Consider the following 15,070-nt stretch of genomic DNA (forward strand, 5'->3'; position numbering starts at 1 on the left):
TAGAATTTGCATAATAATTTGGAATGTGGTGTAATTGCTCCCAACAGTTGTCTCCTTTTTACCAAGCTTCTTGCTGATGGTCTTGTAGCCCATTCCAGCCTTGTGCAATCTTGTCCCTGATGTCCTTTGACAGCTCTTTGGTCTTGCCCATGATGGTGAGGTTTGAATGGAAGAAAGAGATTCTGTGGATAGTTGTCTTTTATACACATAACAAGTTGTCATTAGTTGCACCTTCTTAACCACTTGCGCTCCTGAGGATTTACCCCCCTTCCTGGCCATGCCATTTTTTGCGTTACGGCACTGCATTACTTTAACTGACAATTTTGCGGTCTTACAATGCTGCACCCACGAATTGAGCTTTCTTTCAGTGGTATTTGATTGCCTGTGGTTTTTTTGTATTTTGTTTTTTTTGTGCTATAAAAAAAAAAAGCGACAATTTTGAGAAAAAAAAACAATATTTTTGACTTTTTGCTATTAAACATGTCCAGTAAAAAAAAAAAAAGGAAAACAAATTTCATCTTAAATTTTTAGGCCAAAATGTAATCTTCTACATGTCTTTGCTAAAGAAAGTCCCAATACATGTAAATTAATTGGTTTCCGTGTAAGTTATATTGTTTACAAATGGCGGTATATATACTGGGACTTTTAAAACATTTTTACTAGTAATGGTGGCAATCAACGACTTATTGCGAGACTGCGGCAGGCACTCTGACACTGGGGGGAACTGACTTGGTGTCACTGACATCCCCAGAGACACCAATATAGTGATCAGTGATAATAAAAAGCACAGACACTGTACTAATGACACTGGGCAGGAAGGGTTAACGAGGGGCGATCAAAGGGTTAACTGTGTGCTGTTTTACTAGGGGCTGTGTGTTTGTGCTTCAATGTAAGCACATTGCTTTGCATGGCGAATTAATGCCAAGGAGCATTAACCCCCCCCCCCCCTCCCCCGTCGAAGATGATCGGCAGTCAGCGGCCGGAACCCAGTGATTGATGACCGTGAATGGCGGTGAGGCTACCTGGAAATGCAAACTCACACAAAGACTGGAAAAAGCTTTATTGACCAATATATTAAATAGATTCTTTATTTTCTTATGTCCGATTTACATAAGTCTACCAGATACAATATTTCATACAGCAAAGCTAAAAATGCTCTTCATTTTGTTACATAAGCAAATGTAGCACCAAACAAATGAAAGGAGCTGAAAGGATTCTGAAGATCTCAGAGATTTCTGCATGAACAGAGTTTGGGTGCGCTTTTGCATGACTGAAGTGCAGAGTGCAATCAGGTGCCAAACACTGTCCATATTTTAAATGCACACTTTGTTGTGTTGCTTCTAGAGATTGGTTACACCTTTTTTCAGTGTGCATGATCGAATTTCAGGATGTACCAAGCTCTGAATCCTTTACGTGTCTGCCAGCTTTGGCATCTTGCTTTCAGCCGAGTTGTCCCTGAACACAGTTGATGTTGCTTGAATTCTGCATTGCTGTGTTATTAGCTTCGTTTACTGGCAGGCAAGTGAGCTGACCAATGACAAATCAGTAAAGAGTAGGCATATTAGGCTAGGGCAACACGAATAAATCTCTCGGCTACTGAGAAATGTGACTGCTTGTTGACAGTTATTGCATCTGGATCATATTGATTCAGTGAGCTGCAATTCAGGGGACTGTCAATAAGTGATTAAAGTATATGTAAACCAATCAACTATAAAATCTAATATAAGCTGTAGCATGTATTTTCATATCATAAGTAATTTTTCATTCTGCAGCTTTCATTACAATGTTTCCTGGTGCTTCTGCCATTAAAATCCTTGCTCCAATGTCACCTGTTATAAGGCAACAAACGGTCTGTCTCTTAATTGTTTGCTTGTATTGTCACCCTGACCTATAGGCTGCTGATGGAGACCACAGTTGGCCATTTCAACACAACGTAGGCAGACATGGTCTGCACAGGAAACCCATCCTGGGAAAATGCCATGCAGCTATTGCTTAAGTGCATGCATATGGATAAGAAGTGGTTGTAAAAAAAAAAAAAGCTGCAAAAAATCTGAGATGCAACAAAGGATGAGAAAGAAGGTGAACCAGTATGCCATACAAAAATGTTGTTTGATACACAGCCCTTTAGCTATTTAATGACCGTTAGAGTTTATCTCTGCTTTAAATTTGTCAGTAGTAAAAGGGATTTAATCACCATGTAGCCATAGCCCAATGGAAGCATTTAGATGGAAATCAATGAAAGGCCTTGAACATTAATTTAGAGACAACTTTGCCCAAAGCAAGCCACATATTTATAATTCAACTCTGAGAAAATTTTAAATTATCACTTGCAGTGGATCTGTGTCCGTGCTGCAAGGTAAGGTGAGCTTGTTTTGTCTAGGGGAGAGGAGAAACAGCTTTACTTACATGATCCTCTGCTTTCTCAGCAGATAGCTGTCCCCCCATGCTCTGGCAGTGGATTGTTCCCAGCTGTCATCATGTCCAATGCAGGGCTATGGACCCTGTTTTGGTCTTGATGATTTCAGGACCCTAGACTGTTAGAGTATGGGGTATAAGAAGCTGCAAGGCAGGGCAGAGGATCAGGTAAGTACGTTTTTTCCCCCCGTAGACTAAAACAAGCAATTTACCCTTACAGTGCAAGCACAGCTCCACTGCAAGGGAACATTTTTGAGTTGGGCTTTAAACAGAAATTACATTTAATATATAAAACAGCAGTATACAAAATCCATTATAAAATACACTGTTCATCTCCAGCTTTTAATAGTCTTTATGTATGTGCCTGCACAAAATTGTTCCCATAAGGGTTTCTACAGATTTGTAAAATATACAACTTGTCAGCTAAACATACACCCTTTTGTGCCTTTTTTTACTGCCTACAAGGATGAGTTGAACCTATTGCATTGAACCCTTTTGTAGCTCATGCTTAAATCAGTATTAAAATAAAAAACAAAAATGTATCAAATTGCAGTTTACCAATCCTTAGATGTAGTGGCTGCATTCATTTTTTTTCCTTTATTTTCACATGTAATTAAGCCAGTAAGTCTGTTATTCAACTTACTTTAACAGAGAAAGCTGTCCAGAAAAAGTAGAAGTTAGAGGGTTGAGACCAGGGCTGCTGTTAGAAACCATGGAGCCCCATACAGCCAACCTGACAGGGCCCCTCCACCCAAAAAAACAGTTTACTATACTACAGTTATGAATGAACATCGTGATTGATCGGTACCAATCACTCATTGTGTTCATTCAAGAAAGGAAGGGGCTGGTAAATTTGACATATTTACTGGACCCTTCCCCTACTCTCCATCCTGAAGGATCCTATTGTGTGCTTGCAGCTGCCAGTGGAATGGAGAGGAGGGAAGCGGCAGCACTATGGGGGCATACAAGGGTGCCTGGGCAGCAGGGGAAAACGTATGTTGCACAGGGAGGGAGGTGGATGCGGCAGGGGGCAGTCACTGGAGCCGATCCCCTGTATGGCTTTCTCTTCAGCAGCTAAAAGCCAGTGGGAGGAGAAAAAGCAAGCTTTCAGCTGCTAAGGAGAGAGCCATAAAGGGGATCGGTTCCAGTAAATGCTGCCCTTCCCTGCCATGGCGATCACCCTCCCTGCCCACATCCAATTCACCTAGCTGCTTGGGCCCCATACAGGAGGACTGGTGGTACTCCCTTATCCACGACCCTGGATGAGACAAGCCATATAACACTGACAAGGGTGTTTACAAACCTTTTTCCCAAAATAAATGTTTTGTGTAACTGTAAAGTGCTAGCTGGAGTTCAGCTTCAATTTGTTAGTCCATCTAAATCTCCTTGTCAAACACTGTTGACAATGCTGCTTTACTGCATCCTGAATGCAGACACAGGAAGTGTGTTACTAGTTGGATCACCAGGTGAAATAAAGGAAAAAAGTCTAACATAGAAAACTAATGCAGCCACCACATTTTAGGACTGGTAAGCTGCAATATATTACATTTTTGTTTTTGCGCTTAATCCCGCTTTAAAGTAAAATTCCAGGCAAAGCGCTAAATACACAAATAAAATACATATTTGTGAGCTGTTGTACCTCGACAAAGTATTTGTACACGTTTAATCTGTCATGTGAACCAGACAGGACAGCAAGCAGTGACTTCACTTTTGTCCACTGCAGTTAAATGATACAGCTCAGTCAAGGACCTGTCCCTAGCATTCTTTTTTGGCAGAGAAAGAGTAGCAGAACACTGATGAGTTCATCCTTATGCTCTGCCCTCATGTAAACTTGTGCACATTGTTAGACGGACAGCACTGTGCAAAGCAGTAGAGCCCCCAACTGGCTCATGGTTCTGCTGTGCAGAATATACAGGAAAAAAAAATCTAAAGTTCTAGTCGGGTAATTGTACCAATTTTAATTTAAAACCCGTAAAGGCTAATTCATGCTGTGTGTTGTGTTTATGTATATGCTTTTGTGCAAGGAGGCAGCCCAACATTGATGCACCTTCTTTTTTAATGCTGTGCACCAAAATGCGCAGATGATTCACATCTGTGATTTGTGGTGTGCTGGCTAGGTGCATAAAGATGCCACTCAAATTGAATGTCACCACACTTTAGTTCCACATGTTATATGCTTTTCATAATGCATTTTACCACAATGCGTGTGCGGGAATGGGCCCTTAAATATTTGTGATTAATACATAACTTGACTATTTTTATATCTGACTGAAGTTAAGCTTTAACAGGTATTTTTACATTTTTAGCAAAACCTAAATGATAAGGTTGGAAAGTGAAATGATGACATTTGTAAAAAGTATTCACTGCTTGTCATGTCCATGTAAGCCTGTATAGACTGTAAGTTTCCATTGTGGCTGAGAGAACTGTCTACAGCTTACAAGAGAACATTTGTGCAGACAATGAACCTTATGCATAGGCTGTCTGGAAGAAATGCTCCTGTTTCAACCAGATTCTCCAATTCATTCACCCATTGGCTGGTAATGTGAAAGCAAGAGCAAGACTGATTGCTGTGGTAATCAGAACTGTTCTTCAGACACTTTTTTCATTATGCAGTATATTGGCAATTCCTACTTGGCAACAAATCAGAAATTTTGCATTGGCCACAACCGATTCTTAAAAAGTCTCCATAGGTAAAATGTCAAATGCAAATTAGAATGCAGAGTTTGGAAAGAGAACTTGTTAAAGGGCCACATTGGCCCTGCATCAGGTTATACCTATGTCCATGACTCGGGATATCGTGGGTATTGGTGTATGTGCAGACAGGCTGGCAGTCAGGATGCGATTCGTGATGAGCTAATCTGAATTGTATGACTGTAGGACACACTGTGCGATTTGTTAATTTCTGGTTTGTTTAGTGCAAAGCAAATGAGGTCTGGTCCATCACCTACCATAGAGGTCAGCTCTTTAGTGGCTCATGACTGCATGGCTGTCTTTAGTCTGATTTCTGGAGTGCCACATCCAGACCCCACTGGACTGTTTTGAGGATAACCTGGACATGACCTTCATGCACTGGGTTCTGGATAAGGTGCTTTCCAGACTCCCTTCTGGTAAGAAGTTGGTTATGGAGCATTTTCCAGGTCCAATCTATTGGCATTGCATCAGCACTTGCTCTATGTCTGTCCACATTCTGTTATTGTAGGACGTGTTTAGTTCCTGGAAAGACTGATTAGTTTATCACAAGTTGTTCTTGGCATGGTGGCTCAAGAATCTGCTTCTGAAATAAGGGAAGCCCTTCCTCCCCACCATTTGGGAGATCCTTATAATGGAGGCCAGCCTGTTGGTCTAGTGATGTGCATGGACTGTATGGTGGTGGAGTATCTATGATTCACGGGATTGGTGGTCTGTTAACAAAAGGAGCACTGTGTGGCATGTTGTATAACATCACACAATATGTAATTCAGTCTCTTGGAGGAAATGGTTGTCCATGAGGAAGAATTTTGGAGGAAGCATTCACGTCTTGGGAATTTATGTTTGAAGGAGCAATCTACATCTAGGTGTAAGAGTAGGAATTACAGACACAAGACGTACATTGACACTTGGTGGAGTTTTTTTTGGTTATGAGCACTTTAATGTGAGTGGTTTGTAGTTTATTTTTTACTGTGTGGCAAAGATAATGCACTATGTGCGGTTTATATATTTTCCTTGAGGATTCAAGAGGAAGAGGAGGTCACAGTTTTCAAGATTTATCAATTGAGAATATACAAGTTTTGGAGAATTAAGAAGTCACATGGGGGTACTGACTGAGGACTTTTCATTTGATCGGACGCTGAGATATTTACTATTTATCGGACTTCCTGGGGAGAAGGAACTTCTTGGTGACCAGGGGTTGTGCAAATTATTCTATATGATGGAACTGCATAATTTGGGGTTTAGTTGGTTCATTTTGAACATTCTCATGCAGATTAATGTTAAAAAGGGCATTATTTGTAGCAGCTAAGCTACTGGTGCTTGGGATCCCTCACTTACTCCTACCCACTTGTGAACCACTTTTAGGCTTTGTATATACGGACTTCCGCAAGAACAATTTGTGCTGCAAGTGTTGCATCAAAGTAGTGTAGGAACCTTTATGTGTCTAAAGTCGCATTTTGTGGCTATCTTAGCTTTAGCTCTAATGAGCAGGACCCTCTGAATCCTCCTGTGTTAATTTGTATTGTAATCATACTGTCTGCCCTTATGTTGTAAAGCGCTGCGTAAACTGTTGGTGCTATATAAATCCTGTATAATAATAATAGGAAAGTATGACAGTTCTGTTCATGTAGTGCGACTTTGATGCAACTTTACAATCTCTGGCACTCAAGTAGCATCAAGGTCGCATCAAAGTAGCGCAGGAACCTTTTCGTGTACAAAGTCGCATGTTTGGGTTAGGCGCTAGGGATAGGGTTAAATGTTAGGGTTAAGGGATAGGGTTAAATGCTAGGGTTAACAGTAAATGTTAGGGTTAGCATTCCAACCCTAACAATTACCCCTAACCCTAACAGTTTCTGCTAACCCTTACAATTACTACTAACCCTAACATTTAACCCTAACCCTAGCCCTTAACCCTCACCCTAACATTTAACCCTAACCCTAGCCCTTAACCCTAACATTTACCTTAGCACTAACCCTAACATGCGACTTTGTACACACAAAGGTTCCTACTTTGATTTTGATGTGACTTTGATGCTACTTGACAGTGTAAAGTCGCATCAGAGTTGAACTACATGAATAGAACTGTCATACTTTCCTATTAGCCAAAAGCAATGCGACTTAGGACACATAAATGTTCCTGCACTACTTTGATGCTACTTGAGTGCCAGAGAATGTAAAGTCAGATCAAAGTTGCATCAAAGTCACACTATATGAACAGAATTGTCATACTTTCCTATTAGCAAAAAAAAAGGAAAAAAAACCCACTAGAAGCATCAAAAAGGCAACACTTTGTGTTGTGCGGGACCATTGAAGTCTATCACACGCAAAACGCAATCTTCTGCAGGGGAAAAAAATCCCTGACCCTTTCCAAATATTGCATCGGCTCAAAACACACAGATGTAGACTAGAACCATAGGAAAACATTTTAAATGGACTGCAGTGTTTTTCTGCAAAATGCACTAAAAACCGCATCGGTGTGAACCAAGGCTAATAGGAGGCTTACAGCAAGCTTGTTAATAATGACGGTCAGCAAGCCCAATAGGATCTGTGTTTAAACTCCACAAACAGTAGTAGAATGTTACTTGACAGGCTTCAAGCCTCATGAAACTTTCTGAAAGCTTTGCAAATGTCTTCAGACTTGATGTATACCCTGTTCTTACTCAACCTGAAGCCCAATGCCTTAGGCTGCCCATATATTTTTTCTTACAATTTTCTGCCCAAATTCCTTTAGATTTACCTTCAACTATGTAGTGCAAGGGCCTGCCTAATTGGATACAATTGAAAGTGTTATTTAGGTTTGATCTCATATTATATGGTTTTTTTGGTAAACCTAAAGCAAAATTCTCAAGAAAATTGTATAATGTATGGCCAGCCTAAGTGTAGAACTTGCCAAATAGAGAGCTACTGTTACTATACAACAGTGTTGAAGAGCTCTGGGATATTAAAGTGGCACGCTGTGCACTTCAGCAGCTATTTATTAAATCTGAGTGTTGAAACCTCTGGCACTAAAACAGAGCTAGGGAACCAGGAACTGGATCAAGTCGCAGTTGTAATTGTACCCGTTTCCACAACGGGTGAGAGGGCTGGACTCAACCCTAAATATGCCAGTTTTAACATGCCTGCTCTACAGACATAATTAAAAATGTACATAAAGAATACGTTTTACAAAATTCATCACCTTCCTTCACTCGTCAAATCTGTCAAACAGGAGGAAAGGCAAAATTATACTTTTTGGAACTGAAGACATTTTCCTACTAAATTCCAAGATTTATTAGATATAATATTGAGAAACACATCTTTTAGTATAAATAACATTTACAGTTAATGACAAACCAATTGGTAACCCTATTCAGTAAGGAAAGAAGTGTAAGCCCACAGCAACCAAGCAAATTTAATTTTCTGTCTTCTGCAATCTAATTGCTGTGAGTGACTGCATTCTCTCTCCTTTTTATACTACCATACTGAATAAGAATTTTGAAGTTCTTATGTTAAATTGTGGATCATAACACTGTACAAAAATACTACTAAATCCACCCCAGCAAAGGGTTTTGTACCTCCCTAGCAATTAAAAATGTTTCTAAGGGGGAAAATGTGCAAAGCTCAATAATGTAATGATCCCTCAGTAGACATTTTCCTATTCTGTCACCACCATACCCATCCATGTTCAGAGAGTCTGGGTGCACCTGTAATAAGGCCTGACATGTGGCTAGTTGCAAAGAAATGGTAGTGCCTCCTTTCAATCGGTGGAACTGTTGGTCCCATGTAGTCCAAATCTGTATTTAACTACAAAAGTTCTCACATTTGCACTCTTATATTCCAGGAATAAGTTGTCAGCACTCGGTCCCTCTTCCTCACAATGCAGGTGTAGAGACCTTCGTTGATTGCATTGGCAATTATACTCATGTGGTCATCATTTAGGGCCAGGTATCCGGGATATGAGTATTCCAGGAGCTCGTTATCTTTGTACCAGCTGCAGAGATACAAGAATCTTTATTATAGTGAGTCTCATCTATAATGAACTAAAATACTGCCTATGCCCTTAGCAACTAAACTCCTTCTGGAGTGGATAATGAAAGCTTCAGTCATATTTTTCCTTTCCTTCAAATCGGCCTTAGATGGCTACATACATTTGCAACATACAGTCAGGTCCATAAATATTGGGACATCGACACAATTCTAACATTTTTGGCTCTATACACCACCACAATGGATTTGAAATGAAACGAACAAGATGTGCGTTAACTGCAGACTGTCAGCTTTAATTTGAGGGTATTTACATCCAAATCAGGTGAACGGTGTAGAAATTACAGCAGTTTGCATATGTGCCTCCCACTTGTTAAGGGACCAAAAGTAATGGGACAAATGGCTTCTCAGCTGTTACATGGCCAGGTGTGTGTTTTTCCCTCATTATCCCAATTACAATGAGCAGATAAAAGGTCCAGAGTTCATTTCAAGTGTGCTATTTGCATTTGGAATCTGTTGCTGTCAACTCTCAAGATGAGATCCAAAGAGCTGTCACTATCAGTGAAGCAAGCCATCATTAGGCTGAAAAAACAAAACAAACCCATCAGAGAGATAGCAAAAACATTAGGCGTGGCCAAAACAACTGTTTGGAACATTCCTAAAAAGAAGGAACGCACCGGTGAGCTCAGCAACACCAAAAGACCTGGAAGACAACAGAAAACAACTGTGGTGGATGACCGAAGAATTCTTTCCCTGGTGAAGAAAACACCTTTCACAACAGTTGGCCGGATCAAGAACACTCTCCAGGAGGTAGGTGTATGTGTGTCAAAGTCAACAATCAAGAGAAGACTTCACCAGAGTGAATACAGAGGGTTCACCACAAGATGTAAACCATTGGTGAGCCTCAAAAACAGGAAGGCCAGATTAGAGTTTGCCAAACGACATCTAAAAAAGCCTTCACAGTTCTGGAACAACATCCTATGGACAGATGAGACTAAGATCAACTTGTACCAGAGTGATGGGAAGAGAAGAGTATGGAGAAGGAAAGGAACTGCTCATGATCCTAAGCATACCACCTAATCAGTGAAGCGTGGTGGTGGTAGTGTCATGGCGTGGGCATGTATGGCTGCCAATGGAACTGGTTCTCTTGTATTTATTGATAATGTGACTGCTGACAAAAGCAGCAGGATGAATTCTGAAGTGTTTCGGGCAATATTATCTGCTCATATTCAGCCAAATGCTTCACAACTCATTGGACACCGCTTCACAGTGCAGATGGACAATGACCCAAAGCATACTGCAAAAGCAACCAAAGAGTTTTTTAAGGGAAAGAAGTGGAATGTTATGCAATGGCCAAGTCAATCACCTGACCTGAATCCGATTGAGCATGCATTTCACTAGCTGAAGACAAAACTGAAGGGAAAATGCCCCAAGAACAAGCAAGAACTGAAGACAGTTGCAGTAGAGGCCTGGCAGAGCATCACCAGGGATGAAACCCAGCGTCTGGTGATGTCTATGCGTTCCAGACTTCAGGCTGTAATTGACTGCAAAGGATTTGCAACCAAGTATTAAAAAGTGAAAGTTTGATTTATGATTATTATTCTGTCCCATTACTTTTGGTTCCTTAACAAGTGGGAGGCACATATGCAAACTGTTGTAATTCCTACACCGTTCACCTGATTTGGATGTAAATACCCTCAAATTAAAGCTGACAGTCTGCAGTTAAAGCACATCTTGTTTGTTTCATTTCAAATCCATTGTGGTGGTGTATAGAGCCAAAAATGTTAGAATTGTGTCTATGTCCCAATATTTATGGACCTGACTGTAATTATTTCATGTAACTATATAGGACCAAGGTATTATTCAGCACCTTATAACTGACTTAGTGTCTGAAGATTTACTTTTACCACAAATCCGAGAAATAAAGATTTATACCTCATTTTGGCATAGTGAGCAGAGCCATGCAAATAATTATTTTAAGCACCTTGGCTAACTGAACAGGTGGTTTATAGTACAGGGCAATGATATAGAGCTATTTAGCCCAAACTGCATACAACTGTTTTAGGCTTGGTGGCCATTATCAGTGCACAGTATAGATATCATGGCTTCTATGCTTTAGGTCCTCGAGAGCAATGAAAATGTATAACCAGAAAGGTTTTGGTGAGGTGGGTTAACCTCCTTAGCGGTAATCCCGAGTGTAGCTCGAGGTAAAATTTCTATACCAAGAGCGGTAACCCCGAGCTACACTCGAGCATACCATGCGGCGCTGCTCTAGGGGTCCCTGCAGCACTTACCTTGTCCTTCGCTCCCGCGATGTGTCCCCTGCAGCGTCCCCGGCCATCTCCTCCGGCTGATGCCGGCATCCGGCTTCTGTGTTCCGGTCCCTGTTACATCGGGACGTACGGCGGGAAATTTGAAATTTTTAAAAAATGTCATTTTTGCTGTCATTGCTGTTTCAATGCATTTCACATATATTTTGTCCCTACTGCTTTGTCCTGTTCCCTGCCTGCATTTTGACTGTTCTTTCTGCCTGGAAACTGAGAAAAGTCCATGGCGTCCAAAAAGCTTCCCTTTACGTCAAAAGCGGTTTTAGAACAGCGATAGTAAATCAGAACCACTTGCAGAATTGAGTGATAATGATTTGTGGTGAAATTCGTCATCAGACACTGAAAACGATTTTGCGATTTTGCTCAGCGATGTGCGAATTTGCCTCTGTATTTCAAATTTCAGTGTTTTTGGTTTGATTATATTATTGAATTAAATTTATTATTATTTTATTTTTTATGATTATTTATTAAATTATAATTTATGATTTCGTGTTTCAAGTTTTATCATATCCGGAATGTTTAATAGACTCTTGTTCGGACAGATTTCAGTGAGTTATTCCTAAAAATTACAGCCTACAATAAAAAACTACATATTTCCATGCTAAAAAATGGTACCGCTTTCAGCACAAAAAATCGGAAAGAATCCTACTGCCAAGGAGGTTAAAAAAAACAAAAAAGCCTTACACCAAACCTATGGAAAGCACAACAGACGCTTCCTAAAAATGAAGGTATCTGCATGTCCATCACAAAGGGAAAAAAAAAGTATTTATTCTTCATTTCAGGATACTGGGTGCAACCATGCAAATTATTTCTTTATGCCCCTGGGCCAACTGTGAACCTGGTATTTGTGAGATAAAACACAAAGCGATGAACACAAAGACGTCTTATAAATAGTCACTAGTAAAGACTATAACCAAAGCCTCTATACAGCATGGTGAATGCTAGCCACTGGACCCTCATGCACGGGTATCAAAAGTGGGTGTTATGTGCATGTTCTTAACTTTCACCTAGTGCACTCAGTTGCCTGGAATCCCTATGGGAAATTGAGCTTAATGGCTCAATATCTGTGAATGCTTAGCAATTTGCTGCACTAAGGACTTAGAGAAATGCCATCCACAGTATTTCACAAGCTTTGACATTACAGCACCCATTCCTATCAATGGCTCTAGTGGGCACACCTTCCTTACTCAACTTAGCTGACATGGTAGATATAAAATGTAAATATGAAATACTGTAAAGTTAGTCATACCACATTACCATGAGAAAATACAGCCATACAATAACCCAAACATTTTATAGGCATTTCTGATTGGAATTCAGAATATACTTACTAAACTTTCCCTTTTTTGTGAATAATTTTTTTCCCACATCGAAAGGTCATGTTCCTGCCTTCTGGAACCAGACGGACTTTGGTTCTGGGTGGTATCGGTGTTGGCACACGTGTAGGAAATGGAAAATCTGCATTAAACATTACAATATTATTAGATGCATTCTAGGAAATCTCCCTGGTCCCAGACTGCTAAGGTTACCTAGTTCAATGGTCCTCAAACCCAGTCCACACACCAGTAAACGAGCTGTGTTGCATGTATCATATGTGTTTGATGTGTGTTTTGGAAGTTTTTCAGGCACTGCCTTTGGAGTCTATCGAGGCTAAAAAGAAGCCTATGTACTTTTTGAGCTACAAGCTTCAAGCAAAGCCATGGCCAGGTATGAACAGGCACAAGTGAAAACTATGGGATTTTGGATGTTGTATGTTTTGGAGCTTTGAGCTACAAAATGCTCAGGTGTGAAGGAGGTGTTAGATGTTAGCTGCTTCATTATAAAAGACTGTTGGTTTTAATGTTTATCTTTTTTGGGAGAGTGCAGACTTTAAACAGTTATTAAAAATTACCTTTCCATTTTAGTCTGCAATAAGTTATGTTCGTCTGAGCTGTCAAAAAAAACAATCTGCTTGTAGATATAGCAAGACTGGGGGCCTGTTGTACACTGCATGCAGAATGCCTCCACAAATCTAATTTTATTTACTTACCGCTTTAACAGACAGGCCTTCTCACTTAGCACACCAACATCCTTTAGTTTGTAGAAGTTTGAGAAAGGCCTGTCTCAGGTTTTCTAAAAATACACTTTGCAATTTTTGCAACTCATTTTGATGGGATTGTTTTTCTTCAACAGGAGTGAAGTTTCACTCTAAGGAGACTCTTATCTAAATCCATTCTAATGTCAAATATACAATTTTAAGTGGTTGTAAACCTTTACATATACCAAGTGAAGTGACTATCTTCAGGTAATACACAGAGGAGAAACAAATCATCCTACATAAGTTGTACTAGTTTATCTGTAGCTAGACTACTTTGTACCCTAGGCAAGACCAGCTACTTGAATTTAAATTATTAAATCGGCAAAACATGAAACTGCTAAATGTCTTTTAATTTGCAGAAATAAGTGCCATAAGATGCCACTAGCACCAATCTTAAAGACAAAATATATATTAACCAAATATAAATTAACTGTATTAACCAGTCAGACAGAGAAACAAACAAAAAAAAAAAAGAGTTACAAAACTCCACAATGATCAGCAGCTGCCAGCTGGCTTGCAGTAGAGGACTGAGTCTGAGAGAAACACTGGAAGGAGCTGTAGCTACACTGGCCCCAAACACCCAGCATCTTCCTCTGTCCTTTCTTCCTCTCTCCCCCTCTGCTGCCCCTTGGCTGAAGGATCATTCATGACGTCGTGGCATCCCATAGATCAATCGGCATCCGTTCCCTCACCCTGACCATCGTCCGCCCCTCTCCTCCTCCTGTCACCTCCATGACCTGCCATCCTCCAAGGCATGGCTCACATCTGAAGCCTCCTGCAGGGGTGTGGAGTCCAGGCTGTGGTCTTTGAGGACAGGCGGCCTCCCAGCACTACACCGCTTCCCTCTCATACACATTGGGCCCCTACGTCCTACACACATAGGGTTAACCCTGCAACTAGAGCACACCCACCTATTGATTGGCTCCAGCTGTGTAGAAGAAGGCAGAGCCAGTGCTGGGCACATCCCATTTGGTCACTAGCCAGTTCCCTGTTACAGCTGGTGGGTTGTGTGTCCCGGTGTGTGTACCAGAGATGTATGGACCGATCCTCCGATCAGAGACTGCTGACCGCCCGGGGACCTGGTTTAATGTCATCACTTCCCATCCTAGGGGGAGCTGACACTTCATTGCTACATGGAATACTGTCATGTATGTGTGTGTGTATATATGGTCATATGTGTGGACAGGCTGTGAGACAGTTGTGCAGAGTAAAAATACCTTCATTCCCTCATCATTCTCTGTGTATGAGGCGAGGGGGACTCTGCAGAGAAATGAAGAATTCATACAAGAGGTCTATAGTCCACACAGAGAGAATGCCAACCTGTGCTGCGCCCTTAGGTGGCAGTGCGCCCTAGGCAGCTGCCTAGTTTGCCTAGTGGAAGCACCAGCCCTGTCTCTAGGCCTACCTTCTCTACATCAGTTCAAAGTGCAGAATTCATACTGCTTGTCTGCACTTCAGAAAGCAGGTGCCTGGGAGTTGAAGTCACACACTGCACAGCTAAGAGAGGAGGGCTCTGTTTAATCTGAGAGCTGATTGGAGGGAAGGGATACACCTCGCTCCACACAGCACCCAGGAAGCATGCTGAGCTGAAGGTTTCATT

General features: G+C 41.0%; 1 protein-coding gene across 2 annotated transcripts in view; it reads right to left on the minus strand.

The window, feature by feature from the left end:
• Nucleotides 1-1,070: 1,070 nt before the first annotated feature.
• The window catches only part of MMP23B (matrix metallopeptidase 23B), a 51,773-nt gene continuing 37,773 nt past the window's right edge, over nt 1,071-15,070 (minus strand). For both annotated transcript variants that reach the window (XM_089675982.1, XM_089675981.1), the window contains 2 exons: nt 12,725-12,851; nt 1,071-9,073 (listed from right to left, as the gene is read on the minus strand). In XM_089675982.1, the coding sequence (XP_089532108.1) occupies nt 8,899-9,073; nt 12,725-12,851 (302 nt within the window). In that variant the 3' untranslated portion in view covers nt 1,071-8,898. The remainder of the gene's footprint in view (nt 9,074-12,724; nt 12,852-15,070) is intronic.

This window comes from Staurois parvus, unplaced genomic scaffold, assembly GCF_062004578.1.
Source record: "Staurois parvus isolate SC_StPar_1 unplaced genomic scaffold, SC_StPar_1.0 ptg000160l, whole genome shotgun sequence".
Taxonomy (NCBI): Eukaryota; Metazoa; Chordata; class Amphibia; order Anura; family Ranidae; genus Staurois; species Staurois parvus.